Genomic DNA, 21,008 nt, shown 5'->3' with positions numbered 1-21,008 from the left:
AAAAAAAAAAAGTAAATTTAAAGTATATCCCTTTAGAGAGTACCATCTTAACCAATATTTTGGTAGGCAAGAACAGAACTGTAATCCATCGAGAGTCCTCAGCTAAAAATAAAACAGTCCACGTGAGAATTACTTTTTTTTCTCTTTCATGAGATCGTTCACACTAACACACTGTGAATGTGTTACCTCAGGAAACTAGAAATACTATGTGAAGATTTATATCCATTTAAATACTAGATAGCTTATGTCAAAGGTTATTATCAAACATATCACTTACAAAGTGTTATTAAAAAAAACTAAAAAAGAGCCAGTCTTCTTAAAAATGTGGTCTGCGTTATCAGATTTATCCTGCACTAAATCTGAAAAAAGAATAACATAGCGTTTGCAAAGGCAAACCTATTTTCAAAATGCACAATTCCTCAGATGCACCGCACCACACTCACTGCTTGCCTCTATTTTCGTACTTGAGTAATTAACCGGCAAGTGATGCAAGTCCAGAACTGAGCCACGAAATTTCTGTGCAACAGAGTCACCCCTGGTTACATCAGAAGACCATTTTAAGCTTAAACTGAAACTCGTTAAAAATCGCCAAAACATAAAGACGAATCTAACCACAGGGAATAAAGTACATCCCACACCAATGCCCTACTATAATGTAAAAGGTATCTTAAAATTTATTCAGAAAGCATTTATAAAGAAAATGAGATATGTAATCAATGAGAAAATACAGTGAAAATTATATCAATAAGTTTTGCAGACTTGAATAAAGATCATTCTGTGTCTTTTCTCAAATACTTTAAGCCCGGCAGTGTCATGCACTCGACAAATCCCCCCTGATATCTCAATTTACTTTAAAGCTCTTTAAAGGTATCAATATAATATATCCTGTCAAACTCACAAGAAAGTGCCTATACTTTCGAAGTTAATACAGGCTAACCTACTTTGATGAATGTTCTCCTTAAGGAGTTCCACACACCCGCATTGAATAATTATAAGCACCAACTTTCTTTATACCTCAGCAAGGTAGATGTAGATTAAAAAAAAAAAAAAAAAAAAAAAGAATCACCATATTCAAACCAACAGGATGCTTATGAAAGAAAGTCTGTTTCCTTATCAGTAAAAACTCAGAGATCTATAACTCAAATAGACATCTGGGTTCTAATTATGCCACATTCTAAGCAAAATGTGCAATAATACCTCACAGTTGGCAGAAAGCAGCATGTAACAGATCAGGGAAAGTATTTTAATTAGCTGTATCTAAAAAGAATTTTCCAGTATCACAGGCCAGGGATTAAACCCAAGTCTATCAGAAGAATAATACCGTGGGGTTTCTTTCAAAAACTCCAACATTAGGTAACAAGAAAAATAAGCTGATATAAATGAGGCAGTACAAAAGCAAATTTATAGTAAAATAAAAATTACAATTCACAAAGTTGTTAGAAGTAATCAAATTTTGAAAATGCTTCAAAAAATCCAGCCTGGGTGGCTCAGTCGGTTAAGTGTCCGACTTCGGCTCAGGTCATGATCTCACAGTTCATGGGTTCGAGCCCCATGTTGGGCTCTGTGCTGACAGCTCAGAGCCTGGAGCCTGCTTTGGATTCTGTGTCTCCCTCTCTCTCTGCCCTTCCCCTGCTCACGCTCTGTGTCTCTCTGTATCAAAAATAAACAAACATTAAAAAAAATTTTTTTTTTTAAATCTACTGGGGAAAATCTTTTTTCTACATATGAAATGAATTTAAATGTGAGGTTAACAAGTACATAATACATATCACAGTTCTTTTTGTTTCTTTGAAGTATCTCTCCATACGCTGCATAACCCTACCTTCTGTCATACGTGAACAGATTCTACTTAGCTTAAGCCCCTAAAAAATTTGCATTCAATATGGTCTATTAAAACACATTTTAAAATATTAGTATCCTATAGTAAAGGCCTTTCCTAATAAAAACTTACCCAGATACTCTGTGAGCAAACTCAATAATATCATCTTTAGTTCGTGGTCCTCTATAATTATATGCCAAGTCCCCTTTTAATCTTAAAAAGAAAAAAAAAAGATAAAAGCTGAGATTATTTCAACTCTTTTAGTACGTAATGCTAATCACTACTGTCTCATAAAATTACAGAATATAAAATAATAAATGCAGAGTTTTTTTAGAAGCGGCATAACCATGTAAAATACAGTGGGCAACTGGCTTCAGGGGACCAACAACTCAAAATATAAAGTAAAAGGCTGCATTTTATTAAAATTACATGAAAACAGTTTACTCTGTATTTGATACTTGCATTGTACCTATGCCTTCTGTAAAGTGCATAATCTACACATTCATGGTCAAGAGCTTGTCAAAGTAGTACAATTCTATCTTCTCTAGTTAAAAAAAAAAATGACAGGGAATTAACAGTATTTTGGTAGAGGGAGAACAAATTTTAAGCAGCACAACATCATAGTAACTTGACAGAGGCTCTAAGATTACAGAGTAAAACAATGCATAAAACACCTATTCTAGAAAATTATAATTTTCCAAAAGCCTGTCAACGAATTACGTGTCCAACTGTGATTTAAAAAAAAAAAAGTGAAAGCACAAGAGAATACCTATAAGTAAACAAAAAGAACAGAAAGGATAATTTACTTGACACAAGTAAAAGAGGCTTAGCAAATGCTTTTTTGAAAGTAGGGGAAGGAGGGAAGTCAATATAAAACCCCAGAAATAAAAAATTAAAATTAGCCAAATTTGGAAATTTGAGATTTTAAAATACTGAAAACTTACTTTACTATAAAAATAAATTTCAAAATCATCCCTCAACTCACACACTACCAAAATAAGGAAGAAACTCAAGAGAAAATTCAGTAAAATTATGATTATCAAATAAATCCTTTAGAATTAATTAGCACACCATTTCTCCCAACTTATATACATACGCTTTATATTATACTTCATCAACACTTTCAGGTTAGAATTAAGTCCATCAATTTGATGCTCTTGATTTCTTTCATCTCTACTGAAATAAGTCTATTTTAATTATAGAAAAGTAAAATTTGTTAGGAGATGGGATTCACATGATACAGCAGAATACACTCTTGAGCTCCTCAAGGGTAAAAGCCCTTTTTCATAATCGACAGCTGGTCATCTGGTCCTGCAGGATGCCTGTCCCACAGGAAGCGCTCAGAGCGCATTCAACGAACTAGCCGAAAACACCACATTCGCTTCAATACACAAAAAAGCCGAAAGATGCAGTCCCTCTCCTTTGATCACATACTGCACCTAGAAAAAACTGCTGAACCCGTCTTCAATCCTCCAAGGAAGCTACTAGAAATTAATGTAATAAAACGTAAGCAGAGTGAACTAATAAAAATACACATATAAACATACAACACTCAACTTACAGCTTAATTGTTGGATAACCTCGAACTCCAAACTCTGAAGCAATGCCTTGATGAGAAAAAGAATAAATAATTCTAAATTTTTTTTAAATGAGAAACTAGGTAGTAAATGAGCCTTTTACTTAAAAATATAAATTTATACAAACCCTTATAGCTATGTTTTTAAGTCTTTAAAAAGGATATAAATTCACAAACAAAAAAGAAAAAACATGATATTCTCGTACAAAACAATCACTTAATAATCCAAATTATGGCCAGCACAAAACACTATGACAAATTAAGGAATAAATGCCAAAAGAATCGTTAAAAGAATACTTATTTTAAAAGATATTCCTGTTAAAAAAATATATGTAAATAAAGTCTCACTTATCATCTGATTTCATTTTCCAGGACAAATACTTTTTTCTAGGTCTCATTGGCTCCTTGCAAAAAATAAAAATAAATAAAAAACAAAAACAAGCAAAACCACGCTTTCCTTTTCTAAATCTTAAAATAACTGCATTATATTTTAATTTTTAAAAGATAAATTTTATTTGCAAAATTACTTAAAGAATCTGCACTCTATATATCATCTAAAAGCAACTTTATCTACTTGTTTTAGAAGTTTCTGCTACCGTAATAACCTAGAATAATTCTAGTCACTTTCAAAGATTATTCTGAAGTCCTCATGTTAATTAAAATGAGATACAGTTGCTACAACGGCATCTTTTTGAGGGAAAGAAGAAACGAGAACAATCAAATACAGAATTAGGACTTGAAGAGATATGGCAATCACTACTGCAAATTAATACTAACCTCCTTTACAGAATCAAGGCAATCAGGACAGTAAAGAAATAAAGCAGTCTCCGTAGACAAGATACAATATATTCACACAACCATACCAGTTTATGTAAAATATAATGTATTTATTCATATCTTTCCCATTGTTAATTTTAGTAATTTCTAGGATATCGCATCGTGGTTGGGTAGAAGGACACTACACTATTGCACGTGGGTTCTGGTTTACCAATCACTTTAGTAATCATCCATCTCTGGTTTCTAGGTACTGCCCAATACACAAGAATAATGACAGAGTGAACCTGTGGCAAAATAACAGTCAAAATCTCTCAGCCTTCCTTAGTCATTAATAGAGTTTCTCCCTTGAGCACGAACAAAGGTGACTGAAAGGGTCAGGACAGTGATGAACTGGTTTTGATGGACAGGGTCAGGGTCAGGGCAGTGATGAAGTTTTTACTGGAAGCAACGCAGACAGCAGAGGTTAACATAAATAACTCAGGTTCTGAAGATAGAGGTCTTGCCTCTGAAAAGCCAGATGAACTTAAACCAATTACATACCTGCTTTGTGCCCATCTCTACTGCAGGATTTAATTCTGCCAAGTCTATTCTAATTGGAGACTACAGGAATTGAGACTGACTTCTGAGTAAAAAATATAAAAATGATATGGGGGGGATTATGCGATAAAATATGTCCTTAATGACCTCTTCCCAAATCGAGGAGGTGGGGGAAAGTCAGCCCTTATTACTTTCAACTAAGACGAATATAATTGACTGGGAGAGAGGTGTATATGCCCCTAATAATTTAATTTATTGTAAGGTTTATTTTTAAACAGACCAATGAAGAAGATATGCAATCATTGAGAAAATGCAGTGGTGGTTCTCAAAACAGTTTTCAGAACAAAAATCCCGGCTCCACATTTAAGACCCACCACTTAATTTCCTTGGCCTCAGTCAGCAAATGCGTCAGGTGGAGACAGATGTATACCACCCACTTTTTAGTACCTAGACTCTGAGCATTAAACTTCACTTCTGATATAATTTTGACTTGACAGTGACTCCTAAAACCACATCTCCCTAGAGGAAACACAAACAAAGCATGGGTTATAGACATAAAATGATGTAGGTTAGGATTCCAACTTCACATTTATCATCTGGCAACTCTTTCCTTTCTGAGGACAGCACTCATCTGGCTGGCCTTGTGGATGGGATTTTAAAATGAGAAAGCATGTGGACAAGAATCTAAGAGGGAGCCTGGCACACAGAGATCTTCAAATGTTAAGTCCATTTCCTTTCTATTTTTGATCCTGATCTGTTAGGTAGCTGCTGACACATCAACGTATAGAACAGTAAGAAGAACTTTTGATGTAAAATACCTTATAACTGATTTTAGTATACCTTCCAACTACGCCTTGAGACAATTTTGTGAGCAGGGGAAGGGAAGGGTGCTAATGTCACTCTTCAGATAAACTAATACTTAGGAAGATGTGGTAACTTGTTTGAGTGCAAGCATTGAATCGGTAGCAGGGCTATGACTGAAGTTTTAACATTTTGTTCTTTTTCATAGCAGAGACCTGAGATCAATTCTTTCACAAACCCATCTATAACATGAATAACTTCTCTGGAATTGTATCATTTTAAATGCTCGTAAAATGGGGTTAAACATACAGCCCCTTATTTCCTTTGTGTCTTCTCCTTGAAATGATAACAACTTGGTAGTGGAGACAGGCTTGGATGTGAAACATGATGATCTTGGAATCTGGTCCTAATTCTGCCTCTAATTTTGGCGTCTGAAACCACTCAGTCATTTCACTGTTAACTACCTACTATTACTTCATCTATACAGTGGGCTGGGAGGGGGGTGGAGGGAAGGGAGGGGCCAGCCTTAATGTGACGTCCTCAGCTCAAAATACTATTTTTAGCATTTACCGAGTGTCACTATGTGTCTAACATGAAAAAGAATAAAATATGGCAGCTGTTCTCAACTGAGAGATTTTGCCCTCCAGGAGACAATGGGCGATATCTAGAGACATTTTTGGTCGCCATAAATTTGTGGGAGGCTGGGCTGGGGAGAAGGGTGCTGCTGGTATCTAGAGGGTGGAGATCACAGATGATACTGGCAAATCAGTTGTACCTTTCTAGATTATAAGCCCTTTTGATCAGTGACTCTGTTTGAGAAATGCTCAGTCTTGGCACTCCAGACATCTGGGGCCAGATAATTCTTGTTTGTGGGGAGAGGCTGCTGTGCACTGTAGGATGTTCAGAAACATCCTTGATCTCCACCCTCTAGAATTTCAGCGGTTTTGTAATAGGAATCAGTACACTGTCACAGAGAGTATCATGACCTGTTTTAACTTACAAATGAGAAACAATTCTGGTTCTCAATGAAGAGAGACTAAAATATATATCTTTATATAGTTTTTTAACGTTGATTATAGCATTATTAGTTAAAACCATGCATCAAGAAAATCTTCACACAATTCCAAACACACGGGGCAGGATAATTGATGATAGTTCAAGTTCCTAGTTGAAGAATTCTATACACAGAGATCTGCTGAGTGTGATGATGTGCACTTCCAATCTGTGCAATTACATGACTGAGGATAAGGTATGTCACATCCTCTAAGAGGTTTTCCATAATTGATCACTGAACAATCCATCCCTCTCCAAGCCCTATAACTAACTGTTCCCTGGAATAATACTTTATGGTTCTCCAACTTGGGTAGCAGAAGTACCTGAAGTCCCTGTTAAAAATACAGATTATCATGACCCAATCTCCAAGACTTTCATTTGATGGGGCTGGTGTGGGTCTTCAGAGTCTAAATTTATATTGGGCAGCCCAGGTAATCCTAATGTAGATTGTGGACTAAACGCTGAGAAACACTAATGCTGTGAATGCCTGAAAAGTGACCCATGGAGCGGATGAAATACACATGATACACCAATCCTTTAGTATTTACAATTAGACACAGCATAATGTTGACAGCTAGCTTGAAAAAAAAAAAAAAAATTCAGTTATTTACCTGATTCCAAGTTCTACTAAAAGGCCCATACTGGAGCTGCACTGAGGTATTTAAGGGAATTTTAAGATTTACATGCCAAAAATCTATTTGTAATCTCTAGACAGTAGTTTGCAAATATGTTAAGTCTTTTTTTAAAAATACCAGGAAGATAACATTCTTTTTTCAATAGCACATAAAACACCACCTTGACTGCATAATAAAGAAGAAAATGTATCCGTTACGGATATCAAATACTAAATAGTATGACAATTTAACTTATGCTTACTGGCTATCATTTGTCTCTCCCATCTAGCATATAAGTTCCATGAAAGTAGAAATTTCTGTTTTGGTCACTGATGTATCACAGATGCCTACAATGTGCCTCGTACATTCTGGCATACAGTAACTGCTCATTAAATACCTGCTGAATGAATACTGACCCTACAACTTTTCAACAAAAGAATGATTTTTCAATAAGCCATGTTTATATGATTTAGGTAGTCGCAAGGACTTACAAGCAAGCATCACCACACAGGTTGGGAAAGGGAGTGGAGGGTTTAGCATTGCACATCCAAGGAGTAAAGGATATAAAGTGTAGGAAACACCCATCACAGTATCTGGCAGAGGTGTTCCTTGCATACCAGTCCCCTATCCCTTTTCCTAACGCTAGGTGCTTCGCTGGAAGTAAGGTGCTCTGCATGCTCTATAGAGATTTCTTCCTATGAACTCAACACAACATACAACACAATGCTAAGTGAACAATAAATAAAATCTGTAACAATCACATATCAGAGACAAAAATTTAAACCTCTAAATGGCTTATGAATAATGGAATGAAAAACAGTCCCACCACAAAGCACCTAAAAAGCTATAATCCACATATTAAGTCTCAGTACCTACAAGAACACTGCATTTTAATCACAGCATTTAAAACATTTTTTCTCAGCTACTCAGGAAAAAATCTTACGTTTTCCCTCATCACAGTGTCACTTAAACAGTGACACACACGGGCACTAAATACACACTGAACAATAAGCTAATGAATTACAATTCATTTAATGTAAACCATAGCATTATTTTTATTATTTATTTTTTTCATTATTTTTCTTTATATACCCATATCCCTTTACATATTATTTTACTCTATTACTCCATTAAATGATTCAAACGATCACAGGAATTTGCTGTGTTTGAGACTTTATTGCACCTGTTGGTTTATTCATACTGTTCCCTCTATGACACTAGCCATTTCCTGGACAAGAAGGATTCGTTCTGGTCTGTCTTTAATCTCTAGAGACTAACGCAGTAGTTGGTAAACAAACTGTCTCAGTGAATATGACTATGCTGGTGAACGTTTAAGTACACGCGTGTCTAACCAACAAGACAGGATGAAACAAGATTGCCAACAGATGAGAACATACTTTCGGGAACAGTTGAAAGCAATAATTTCTCAAACATTGTTAAAAGCTCATTTCAATAAATCAACCCAAGCATATCATTCTCTCTTTGGGCGAGAACTCCTGCCACCGCTCTGGTCTCCCCTCAGGGCTTCAACAACTCGTGTTTGACTCTGCGACTGCAGCCCTCGCACCTCACGGCACCCCGGCTCTTTGGACCCCAGCGCCTTGTTCTCCAACATCACTAGGCCAAACGCCATAGATTCACAACAGCTGAGAAGAGGGAAATGCACAGAAAGTCAGTGTTTCTTTTCCATACAGCCAGCAGTGGTGCAGTTCAGTAACTACGCTAAGAATCTTATCCTGTTACTTCTGATGGTTCTTCTTCGTACCACACAGCCAATTCATCACATCTGTGATCTCAGCCTCGAAAATGTCTGTGAGCGGTTACTGTTTCTTCTCTCCTCCGCGGTCACCACCACGTCTGGGCTCCCGGCATCCCACACCAAGGTGCACACAAAAGTTGACCTAGGTGATCTTGTCTCTAACCGTTCTTTGCTATCCTACGTGTCGCTGCCAAAAACATTTTTATCTAACCGTCTGCCTTCTCAAAACGCGTATTACCTCTTAATTCACAATGGATAAAATCTAAAACACTAGGACGTGAGGCCCCCCTCAAATCTGGTCTTATGCTTCATCTTACATGTGCTGGCCACTGTGGCAACGATTTCGAATAGGAAACGCTAATACAATCCTCACAACCCTGAGGATTATCACTCCCCCATTTACAGACATGGAAACCACAATTGCGAGGTTAAGGTTTTCCCCGAAGCCCCAGAAGCAGCACATGACAGATGTGGGATCAAAACACAGGTCCATCCCTTTCCAAAGCTGTACCCTGAGTACAATCCTGATTTCCTAAAAAGAAACGTGCACCACATAATTCCGCTTTGTTCACTGATTAAAGGAAAAGGGGACCTCTGTGTACTGAATACAAGGACTTTACCTGTGCTACATCATTCAGATCTCAAAAAAACAAAAAGAACAACAATAAAAGACACAAGGCAATACAACATCTAAAGTGGCAGGCAGAAGCAGCAAGTGAATATAGTTTTGCTTCCTGAAGCCTTGCTCCTTCCAAATTGCTAGGATACTCATACTTCACTCAACTTTCTTTTCTCAAATCCTTTCAGGTCGGCATTAGTACACTTTTCTTTCTGGAAAGGGTCAGATAGTATTTCAGGCACTGTGGGGAGAACAGGCTCCGTTATGCCTGCTCGACTCTGCCAGTGGAACACGGACAGAGACACGGACGACAGTAAACACACGAGTGGGACTGGGTTCCAGGACTGTTCTGTTTACAAAAATGGGCCGCGGGCCAGTTCGGTCCGTGACGGTAGTTTGCCAAGCTCTGCTTACAGGCGTTCGTTCTCTGGAACGCACTTCGCTCATTTTCAACTCTACGATTTTGCCGAAATATTCTAATGTGAATGCTTTCTGGATCCTCCCTTGTATCCATTCCGACTCAACTCAACTTTTTAAAGTCCCTATTTACTCCTCCAACACGCCATCTCTGGCTACTGAGACGACAACTCACATTCTGACTTCACACGGCAACACCAACAGCTTCACACTCACACTTGTGCAGCTGCCTCAGGTCAACGGAGCATCTCAAGTGGGCTCAAACTATGACTTATACGTCTGGCAGGCACAAGAGTAATGCATACAGCATGTTACACATTTGATGGCTGATTCACTTCACTCAATAAAATATATAATCTTCAATTATTAAGAGAACCTTAATTCACATAAGCAAAGAATAGATATTTCTTCTTCCTACCCTGAAGAATGCTTCATGTAATTAAAGCACTTTCACTACGAGAAGAGTAAAACAGAGTAAATGCTTACTAGAATAGGAAGTAGCATCCATCTTCCCAACTTTAACTGGAGAACCAATGCTTTTCATCTCAAGACCAACTTCATTCCAAATCGGTTCCAGTTTTTTACAATGGCCACACCACGGTGCATAAAACTTGTTGGGGGGAGGGGGGAGAAAAACAACCAGTAAAATGTTGTGCTATTATGTACATCAATCTTAATTTTTAAGCAATCTCTTTGACTAAATGTTCTGATAAAGAGTCCATTTTAGACAAAAAGTTTAAATATAATTTTTAAGGTGGTTACACAATAAAAGATGACACGCACACGAATCTAGATAATTTAACTCTTAGTATATACCTCAAAACTGGTTTTACCTTAAATTCATGTAAAATGACTACAAATTCCTATTTAAAAATAATTTACAAGAAAAACATCTTTGCTTCACAATGAGTCTATGTTATATATAAAATGAAATCACCAAACACACATACATCACACACACATCCCTTAAGTGTTCAGGATGAACACTTTCTATTTTTATTACAAAAATCCCAACAGAGTAGGTACCTTTGCTACGTTAAGAATAACTACTGGCAAGGCAAATGGGGGGATCACTAAGATGACTGGTTTGGCATAAGCACAAGTCAGGTTGATTAAACTGAAACCACCGTTCCTCTTTCTTCAATATCACCACAGGGCTGGGTGGAGGTGTAACAAACTGTTGTGCCTTCGTGAAACAAGACTTATCTATTTTTTTTTTTAAGTTTATTTTGAGACCCTGTGAGCAGAGGAGGGGCAGACAGAGGGAGAGAGAGAATCCCAAGCAGGCTCTGTGCTGTTAGTGCAGAGTCTGATGCAGGGCTCGATCTCAGAAACAAGATCATGACCTGAGCTGAAATCAAGAGTCAGCCGCTTAACCGACTGAGCCACCCAGGCGCCCCAAGACTTACCTATCTTTTAACATGGAAACGTTCCAACATACACAATAGGAGAAAGAATTAAACAATGGACTCTCATGCCCCATGGCTTAGCTTTAGCAATTGTCAACTCTGCTATTCTTATTCCATCTGTATTGCTGCCATTGATTTTCTACTGAGGCAAGTTAAAAGGAATCCCAAACATGAGGTTTAAATACATTCCAAACTTGAAAGTGAGTTAAAGAAGGAAAACGAAAATTTGATTTTGTTCCCTATTAACACGAAAACATGATTTTGACCATCAAGTGATATAAAAAATTTCAGAGTGAAGTCTGTAGTAAAGTCATACCACAATCTCCCTCAACATAATCCATACGTCAACCTCTTACCAGAATTTCAGCAAAAACAGGTCCTTGCCAGGAATCTTAAGGCTGAGGTTCATTTTAATATAGTAACCCAAATAGTACTTACTACCTGACAAAAATTGGCTAATATACATCAAGTACTAACCATATACTACCATATTTGTCTGGAAGAGACTAGAAAGTAACACAACAGCAGAGGTAGAAAACAGAAAAATTTACATACTCACATCTACAAGCCAGATGTCATCTTTTCGATTGTCTTTAAACCTATAAAACAAAAATGAGAAAACCAACCTCTGATCGTGTGTGTACGTGTGTGTATGTTTCCACTGTACAGCAGGTGGAGATAATCAACTCATAAATATTAGGGCACAGAACAAATTCTATCAAGTTTTTTATGTAATTTTTTTTTTACTAAATGACCTCTAAATCTTATCCATAAAACATCTTTTAAAAAGTAGAGAACTGAGAAAGTAATCAACAGTTAAGAAAAAAAAAAAAAAGTTGGGTGGGACCTGATAGAAACACAGGCATACGCCTCAGCTCCTGGCCTCTCTGCCCCATTTACACCCGTGCACTGCAGGTAACACAGCTGATCGGAGGCCGCTCTCCTGAACAAGTTCAGTCCTCCGTTGGTATCTGGGAATTTGAATTTCAGGACGGTTTCTACCATTTCCTGATAAGATGGCTCATGGTTCCAGGGCGCTTGGGTGGCTCAGTCACTTAACTGTCTGACTTCGGCTCAGGTCATTATCTTGCAGTTCAGGAGTTTGAGCCCCGCGGCGGGCTCTCCACTGACAGCTTGGAGCCTGGAGCCTGCCTTGGATCCTATCTCCCTTTGTCTCTGCCCCTCCCCTGCTCCTGCGCGGGGTCTCTCAAAAGTAAACATGAAAGAGGAAAACAAAGCAAAACAAAAAGATGGCTCATTGTTCTAATGCTGTGCAAACAATGTGATTTTATGATGAACATCTGCTTTCCTTGTGGGAGTCTGAAAACCTGGTACAGACTAGGCAGGAGGGTGCTTATATGACCACCCCCGCAGTAACAATCCCTAAGCATGGGGTCTCTACTGAGCTTCCTCAGTAGATAACATTTCACACTTGTGGTCACAATTCCAGATGAAGGAATTAAGCACATCCTATGGGACTTGACTGGGAGAGGACTCTTGGAACCTGTTCTGGTTTCCTCTGGAATTCACCCCCCATGGCTTTTCCCTTTGTTGGTTTTGCTCTGTGTCCCCTCGCTATACTAAATTATGGCTGTGACTCCGACTACAGGCTGAGTCCTCTGAGTGCGCCTAGTCAATTACCCAACCCGGGGGTGTTCTGGGGACCCTGTGACACAATACCCTACAGCCACAGAATCTTCCTAAAACACTGTTCTGCTCGTTTGATCATGTCTCTCTTATTTGACACCTTCTCGGTACCCTCGCACCACCTACAAAAACAAGTATAAAGTGCTACACATACTCACGTACTAGCTGCAACTTAGCTTTCCACTCAAATATTATTAGCACCCTACAATTTCCAATCACCCTATGGTATTTGTCAGTTAAATTCACATGTTTATTTGACTTTCGTGTTCACATCCTATTCAGCTAAAAGCATTTCTTACTCTATAATGCCTTCCTAAATTCCTCATAGCTAGAAACAATCTTTCCATATCATCTTTATCCTCTTTATGATTCTTATCCATTTCCACAAACGCAATAGTTACTTATGTATTATCCAACCAAAAGTATGCTCATTTCATCTCCTAATACCTTGCACAGAGATCTATATTCAAAATCTATACTGAATGAAATGACAGAAAGTCTCTATGGGGATATTTTAGTAAGATTCTTAAACCTACAATGAAGACAAAGAGAACATATCTCCAGTATCTGAGCTCTTAGGTGCTCACATCTATCTGACTGTGACACAGACGGTCTGTCCTGCACTATGGGCACTCTTAATCAGTCTCCCAGGTTGGTAAACCCAAATCTTCTACCTTTGCTCCATTTAGTATAAACTTCTACTTTACATACCAGTATCTATCACATGGAGCTACCCAGGCAAAGTGGAACAGCCACCTTAGGCAAACTGTTGAACTAGAAACTCAACTGATGGCCACTATTCGTGAGGCAAAACCCCATATTCTGCACCCAGTGGTAAATGGAGGAGGTTACTGTCTCCCAGTCCTTAATATCTAACAGCCTTTTCATCTCTCAGTGATCTGAGTCTTTGGGAAGGAGTCGGAAGGGTGTGCAAGTCCTTTACAGGGGTACCCCCCCCCAACAGAGACTGTAGTCAGTAACTGTAAAATTGAAGGAAGGGGACAGACAACCTGGTCAACCAGGGAGCACTAGTGAAAAGTACCTGACTGGTAAACTGCTGCATTGAGACCCAGACCTGAGATGTGTAGTCCAGACTGGGGTCATCTTGTCCCCTCCCATCAGGGGATCAAGCCCGTACTTGGAAAGTTCATTAAAATGCTCAAGTACACCTGTGGGTTAGGAGGGGTGTGGAGCACAGAGCCCACTATATGCTCCGTGACTGGGCCTATCGCTGTGGAGCCTGAGCGGCACACGCAGGACTGTTATCAGATGCAGTTCTCAGGGAACCTGAACAGGAAGCAAATGTGAGTCTGCAGGGCCCAGGGAGCGTGGCTGGAGTCAGCGGAACGCAGTGGAATGGAGATGGGCAGGTCAAACACAAAGAAGGTGTCAACCGACAGCAAGACCCAGCGGGACGCCGAGCCCACTGGCTTGAAGGAAAATATCTGGGGCAGCGTTAATAGCCTGGCCCGGGGCCTGACAAGCGGGATGCATTTTGCACAATGTTTTATGGTCTTCTCACCACCGTGGCCACTGTGCACTGCCAACCTAATCTACGACGGGGTCGGAATTTCCACAGGCCATCCTCTCACGGATCCAGGAGCCAACGTACCGTTGCGTATGCTTGCTTTCGAGTGGAGAACGACTCGGTGTCCACATTTAGCTAAAAGCACGATATGCTCTTTGGATAGATTTCCTTTTGCAGCCCGGGGCCTCTCTGGTGGGCATTCACACAGGTTACAAAACATTTTATCTTGGCGGGCATTGCCTAAGGCACACAACTGTCACTGTGTTGAATACCTCAAACTCACATGACACTGTATGTCATAATAATGAGGAAAAAAAGCATTTACTAGGAACAGAAATGATCTTCATACAAATGTCTCATCTCAACAGGGGATCCTGTTTTATATGCTACAGAACCAAATGGCCAAGCCATTAGCTATAGCCCCTGAGAGTGAAAACATAGCAGAGCTCATCTGCTGGGGCCAGAGCAATAAACAGGAGGTGGGGGAACGGTGGGGCAGACGCTGTCATCATCGTCCACACCGCATGAAGCTGCCTGCTGTGCAAGGGCTCCTTCCCATGCTCGCTGAAGGACAGGTCTCTTTCAGGTTGGATGGCAGCCACATCCAATTCCTACAAGTTAAGCCAGAGGAGCCATTAGTGAACCAGGCCCAGCGGTGGTCCTGAAGGTCTATCAGGTCCCCATTAGGCCAGAGGTGGCAGTGTCTCCTTTGGTGTTACGTCTGGGAGGCGGAAGGGCCCCAGACCTTTCCATGCAGTTGCAAGATGCCGGCTGGGCTCCCAGAAGTTCCATTTCCATTCTCCTGGGGATCCAGAGCTGGCCCTATTTAGGAACAAGACTGGAACTTCTGCTCCTGAGCCCACCACTGCACTCACCCAAGATCAATAATGGTCTCTCAAAGGGCGTGTACCTTTCTTTCAGCCAACTTGGGGAGCTTACAGGTTGGTCCATGTTGGCCTCTGGGGCTGTCCTCCTGCCATAGGCTCTGGTCAGCGAATTGAGAGTCTGCTGAGAGGTGTAACTCAAATAGCAGATGTAGATCAGTGGGGCTAAGAGGGGGAGGCTTGGCGGCCTGTTGGAGGGCCTCCAGGGTATCCTGTTGGTTGGAGCCCCACTCAAGAGCAGCAGCCCTTCTCGTAACCTAACGGAAAGGCTCTATCAAATCTCCACATGGGCTCTCTAACATCATCAGTAGTCAAATAGGTCCACCAACCCCTGGTGGGATTGGGCCCCTTTTTCTATTTTTTAGGTCAAATAAGGTCAAAAGTTTGGTAATGATTTCCTGTGGAATGGGATGTCATACCACTTCCCAGATCAGGCCCAGGAATTTCAGTTGGGAACTAGGTCCTTGTACCTTGAGTGTGTTAACAGTCCAGCCACGATGCCCCTTGTGAGTCATCACGGCATCCGGTCCTTGTGGGGCAGTGCCCTCTCTAGGCCATCTAGGAGGTTGTCATCAATAAGCAGAAAGCCAATGCCCCCTCCAGAAGGAGGATTTCTTCCCGACTCCGGCCTACCCATTAATAGCAGACAGTTGGGGAATTTGAACAGCCCTGAAGAAGGACATAAAGCTGTGCTGGAATCCATTCCATGTGAAGGAGATTGACCAGTCATCAGCCCTGTAGGAGGGGATGCTGGAAAAGGGATTTGTGATGTGAACTGCTACAGACCAGGCTACCTCCAGTACCTTCTTCATGATGTCAGGTATCACCAGTGGCAAGAGCAGCACTTTCTTATTGAGGGATCTATAATGAATATCTAGTCTCCCGGTACCCGAGGCCTTGTGCACAGGCCAGATGGAGCTACTGAATGGAGAAACAGTCTCATGGACCACTGTCTTCTTTCACTCAGAGATCAGGATGGCTGTTTACTCACCAGGCAGCCAATAATGCTTTGGGGAGAAAATGGCACCAAAAGCGGTAGTCAAACAGGTTCACCGTCTTCCACATGCTCCACTAAAAAGGCTCTCATTATAGCAATTCCCAGGGGGGCTTAGGAACAAAGGTGAATGGGAGTTCACACAGACAATACATCTGTACCAATAAAACACGTAGCAGCAGGGGCCAGAAAGCACTCACCCAGAGCCAGCCCTGGCCAAAGTGCTGTACCAGTCACCGTGGACTCCAAACTGGGAGGCAGCATATGCATCCTCCTCATCAAGGTCGCAGGGTATCAGGGTGCACTGATACCGCAAAGGCCCAAGAAGTGCCGTTCTCCCCAACTTTCCCAGGAAACTCTGCCCACGGCACAAGATCTCCAGCCTACCCTGGGGGACAGAGGGACTCAGCCTAATACCTGCTGAAGGTCTGAGTAAATGTTTCAGAGCTTTTCCACCGATCTGGAGGAGACGCTGCCTGCAACAGTCACATAGGCTGTCATCACGTTTACCCTCATGGGGACTGCCCATCAGGCCTCTCCTTGCTTAACATCTGGCCATGAGGTCCCTGGTGAGGAACCCATCAATCTCTCCCTATGAAACCCCATTATCGAATACACAGACCCAGAGAGTTTTTAGGAAAGGTCTATGCCTCAGTTGCCCAAGGAAGGGCACTCGGTTCCCCCTCTTACATCACTGTGCTGCTCAATCTCTGCTATCTTGGTGGTGGCTACTTTTTCCAGGTCTAGATTATTTGTGTCAGTGAAGACCCGGACTTCAGTCTCAGACAGACTGAACTGATGAAATGAGGAGGCTTACCTGGGTTTGGTAATAAGCAGGAGCATCGAAGAGAAACCTAGAAATCTGAGTCTGGGTAAGTCTCATTATCCACGGTTTCCTAATCTCTCAACGTAGACCCAAGGGATCGCCAGGATGGCTCGCAGGACCACTACGGCCTCTGTGAGAATGCGTCAGACACGTTTTTCAGTGACAGGAAACTTGTCACAGGTGGGCCCAACCTGGCAAACTCACCCAGCACGCTGCTGAGCAGGGTCGTAGGTATCCACGCCTGCTCATCTCTCCCTTCCTCCCCCTACTTTGGCAGATGTCCCCACTGTCAGAGCAGTCCAAAGGAGAAAGTCTATACTAACACAGCCCTCAAGGCATTGCCAAGTTTAACCAGATTACCTCCACCTTAACAATGGTTCCCTTCAGAATCAACATTTTGTGCAAACCATCTGCTGTCACTCTCCAATTATCCATCAGCATAGCTAGTGGAGTGCTCTACAGATCCTCAGGAATTTTGCTCTTCCAGAAAAGTGCTGTGCTCAAATGACCACCTGGCTACTGTACCAAGTTTGTGGTGTAAAGGCAGTTAATTAGGACAACAAACCAAACTGAAAGTAATAATCAAGTCTTTATTCACTCACTATGACAATGTAAGCCAACAGGCAAAAAAAAAAAAAAAAAAAAAAAACCCAACTGAACAAAGAAAAAAAGGCACCAGCTCCTCAGTGTTCCCTTTTTCCAAGTGGAACAGTACCAGGTGCGGGTCAGGCGGACGCGGCATAGACAAAAGAATTCATCTAACTGGAGAGGAGCACTGAACCAAAGGCTTCCGTCCCTTTAGGGGCACGTGGGCAGGAGAATGAAAGATGGAAAGACACAGGAGTGGAAAAGTACAGAGTCCAAGCAAAGAAAAGTGCCTTTGGCAAAGCCCCTAGATAAAGAGGTGTCAGAGGAGACGCCTAGGAAGTGCTCTGGGTGAGCCCCCCAGTAAGAAGCCTTCAAGAGAGGCAACTGGGCGAGGAAGGCACGTATCCACGTGAGCTAAGCTGGCCCAGGGGCCTAGTCTGTGATCACAACTCCCTCCAGAGTCTGCAGTGCGCTGGTGCACCAAGTCTGGGGTGGGGAGGGCGGCTTCCCTGCTGAGGCCTGCCAGGAAAAGCCCTATGTATAATCGCCTCCGGCCAGGCCCGAGAGATCACACGCAGGACTTCGGTCTGTCTGGAGCTGGATTCCTCACTATCACTACTGACCTAGTATAAGCAAAGCCTCGTAATTGATGCCATGGTACTATGAAAATATATAGTATAGTTATCAAATTCCAACACCTGCTCAGTTGTGATACAAGCAGAAAAACATAACACAATGAAAAATGATAAAACAAAATATGAATTGTTAGTAAACTCTTTTGAGTACAACAGCACTCAGAACAACTTCTGAAACAAAATTACTGCTATATAAATACTGATCGTGACTACCTCTATTATGAAAAGATTAAATTCGTGCAAGTATTCAGATAACGCCAGAGCTTAAAGAAGTTAAAATGCTATTTAAAAACAGGTATACTCACGATTCATCTAAATCTTCCACAAATCCTTTACAGAAAGCCATATCAAGTAAAAAAACTGGGGGAAAAAAAGAAAACAAAGGACAAAATGTTTACAATAAAAGCTGACTTATTACTTGTTTTGTACTACATGCTTAGTCATCTATAAAATGTTTTTTATTTTTTACAAACTACCATAAAAACCACCACTGATCCATTCCCAGGCACTAACAACGCGTAAGTAAAAGCAGTTCATCCGTTTACTACATATTTGCTCTGCAGGCAACTATACAGTGACCAGCAAGGTTTATGTTGGCTTGTAAGTCTGAGGAACAGAGGATCTCTTTCAACATATTTTTACTTTCATCCTGTTTTTCCTTTTGGCCATTCTACCTTTTTTTTTTTTTTTTTTAACAGACACAGAAACCGTTCTTCTGTATCTCTTCAGTAATAAGAAATATTACTTATCTTCTCCTCTGTATAAACTCCAACTGCCATTCAAAATCCTATGTTTTATTTTTTCCCACTTTATGGATAGAAACAAAACTGAGCTACACCTCTACCACTAACAGTTCTCACAGCCCGGCACGGGAACCAAACGATTGCCGAGGAAGTGAGCACACTAATGGGGACCAGGGTACCTGATGCTGGCAAGAGGCTGAGAAAGGCCACCACAAACTCTGATCACTTTTCACAGTGCACAATCTGGCAACCTGACCATGACCCGTCCTTGGCCATCTCTCTTAGCCGCAGGTGGGTAAAAATTCATCAGACGTGACAAGACTCGGAACCTAAAGCCAAAGCAAGGTCTGGCCCCAAGCTGGGGTGGTGGAGTCAGCGCTATTGAAACTATCACGCCTATCAGTGGAGTCACCGCTATTGAAACTTCCTGTCACACTAAGCAAAGAACCAAATGGAAGACAGGCGCATCTTTTTCAGGCACGCGTCCCCGGCACAGCCACTCTGGGGGAAGGAGCCGGCAGCTGGGGCTATCTCGGCGGATCCCAGGGCTTCTCTGCACGCAGGCGGGAGACCCCGGCCCAGGCCCGACCCCACCCCGGAAAGGTCCCAGCACGCGCCCGCACCATCGCCCCCGCCCCCATCGCCCCCCGAGAGGTCCTTACCAGTGGCGCAGAGCCGCAGGCCGGCCCCGCGTCTCCTAGGTGCCATACTCGCCACGGGAGAGCTGCACAAGCCGCGGAGAAGAAAGAGACACCGGCAGCCGAGGCTTGAGCTCCCGGAAAGGGAAGCTGGCCTTGGCCGCGCGGAAGGGAAGCTCTGCAGGCAGGGCGGGGGCGGGGCAGGCGGGCCTCCTCTACTCTCCCAGGACCTCGCCGGCCTCCGCCTCTGAGCATGCGCGGAACCGCGGCGCATGCGCAGAACCGCAGCGCTTGCGCAGTTGCACCTTGAAAGTCTGTGCGCCTCCGGCGGCCTCCGGGAGCGTGGGAACCTAGCCTACGGGCGCTTTCCTGTGGGGGCGGAGCGGCGTGTAGAGTCGGGGGTCGTTTCCGGGAAGTTAGATGCCAGCTAAACTTAGAGGGTAAAGTGAGGTAAACTCTGGCGCTGCTTGAGGTTTAGTTCAGCCAGCACTTTGGCTTGTTCCTCGTGGACAGCGAGCGATCAAATTCGTGAAAAGAGGTGGGTGTCAGCAGGTGTCAGAAAAATGGAAGCCTATGGATTGCAGTCTGAGCCCCCGTACATTTCCAAAATATGGACTCTTCGAACCTGTTTGCAGAATGAGATACCTACTCTGGTGCTAAGCGCCATTAATGCGGGTTTTTTTTTGTTTTTTTTTTTTTGTTTTTGTTTTTTGCCAACTAAAGGGGTTCCGTTAAAAAAAGTCTTTTCTCTTGGAACCTGAAAAATTGAAGTTGATCTTATGATGTAATTGATAATTTGCACCTGTTTTCTGATTATTTTTTATAAGAGTAAGATATTAGAAAATACTTGTTGCTATTTTCCATACACAACGACAAATATTTATAAATATTCCTGCCTCAATCACTACATCTGATTTAGATGAAAATTTCATCAGACATAAAATACCAGAGGATTTAGATTAAATCAATTTTGAACATGTGTTATGAGACTAGAAATGGATTATGATGTCACCCAGTTCACTTTAGGTTCAAGATTCCAACAGGCAGTGATCTCATAAATCTCTATTCCTAATTGCTAGAAGATTAAATTATGATCTGATTGAGACCAAGCCCTAGATGTCATCCATTTTATGCATACAGCATG

The 21,008-nt window shown here is 41.7% G+C and overlaps 2 protein-coding genes across 2 annotated transcripts in view; one reads left to right on the top strand and one right to left on the bottom strand.

Moving 5' to 3' along the window:
• Nucleotides 1–1,649: 1,649 nt before the first annotated feature.
• TMX3 (thioredoxin related transmembrane protein 3) lies at nucleotides 1,650–20,209 on the bottom strand. Its single transcript, XM_040478597.1, has 6 exons — nucleotides 19,889–20,209; nucleotides 18,789–18,843; nucleotides 11,941–11,980; nucleotides 10,459–10,582; nucleotides 3,381–3,426; nucleotides 1,650–2,032 (listed from the first exon to the last, which is right to left on the bottom strand). Exons 1-6 carry the CDS (start codon nucleotides 20,136–20,138, stop codon nucleotides 1,948–1,950), a joined length of 600 nt encoding a protein of 199 aa, XP_040334531.1. The 5' UTR covers nucleotides 20,139–20,209; the 3' UTR covers nucleotides 1,650–1,947.
• The window catches only part of CCDC102B (coiled-coil domain containing 102B), a 195,062-nt gene continuing 194,237 nt past the window's right edge, over nucleotides 20,184–21,008 (top strand). Inside the window, 1 exon segment of the mRNA XM_040478595.1 lies at nucleotides 20,184–20,402. The gene's annotated coding sequence lies outside the window, so the exon portion shown is untranslated.

Source organism: Herpailurus yagouaroundi, unplaced genomic scaffold (genome assembly GCF_014898765.1).
Source record: "Herpailurus yagouaroundi ecotype Mexico unplaced genomic scaffold, PumYag 142, whole genome shotgun sequence".
Classification (NCBI taxonomy): domain Eukaryota; kingdom Metazoa; phylum Chordata; class Mammalia; order Carnivora; family Felidae; genus Herpailurus; species Herpailurus yagouaroundi.
Note: the sequence above shows the minus strand (reverse complement) of the source record. Positions and strands in the feature narration are given on the sequence as shown.

Bases quoted from the DNA above. Each gene is read 5' to 3' on its own strand.
- TMX3 (XM_040478597.1), bottom strand. From the start codon at position 20,138: ATGCGCCGCGGTTCCGCGCATGCTCAGAGGCGGAGGCCGGCGAGGTCC. The intron at 10,583-11,940 runs GTGAGTATGTAA...CCCCCCAACAAG, and splicing joins ATGACATCTGGCTTGTAGAT to TTTTATGCACCGTGGTGTGG. The intron at 2,033-3,380 runs GTAAGTTGAGTG...TTTCTTTTTAAG, and splicing joins GGTTATCCAACAATTAAGCT to ATTAAAAGGGGACTTGGCAT.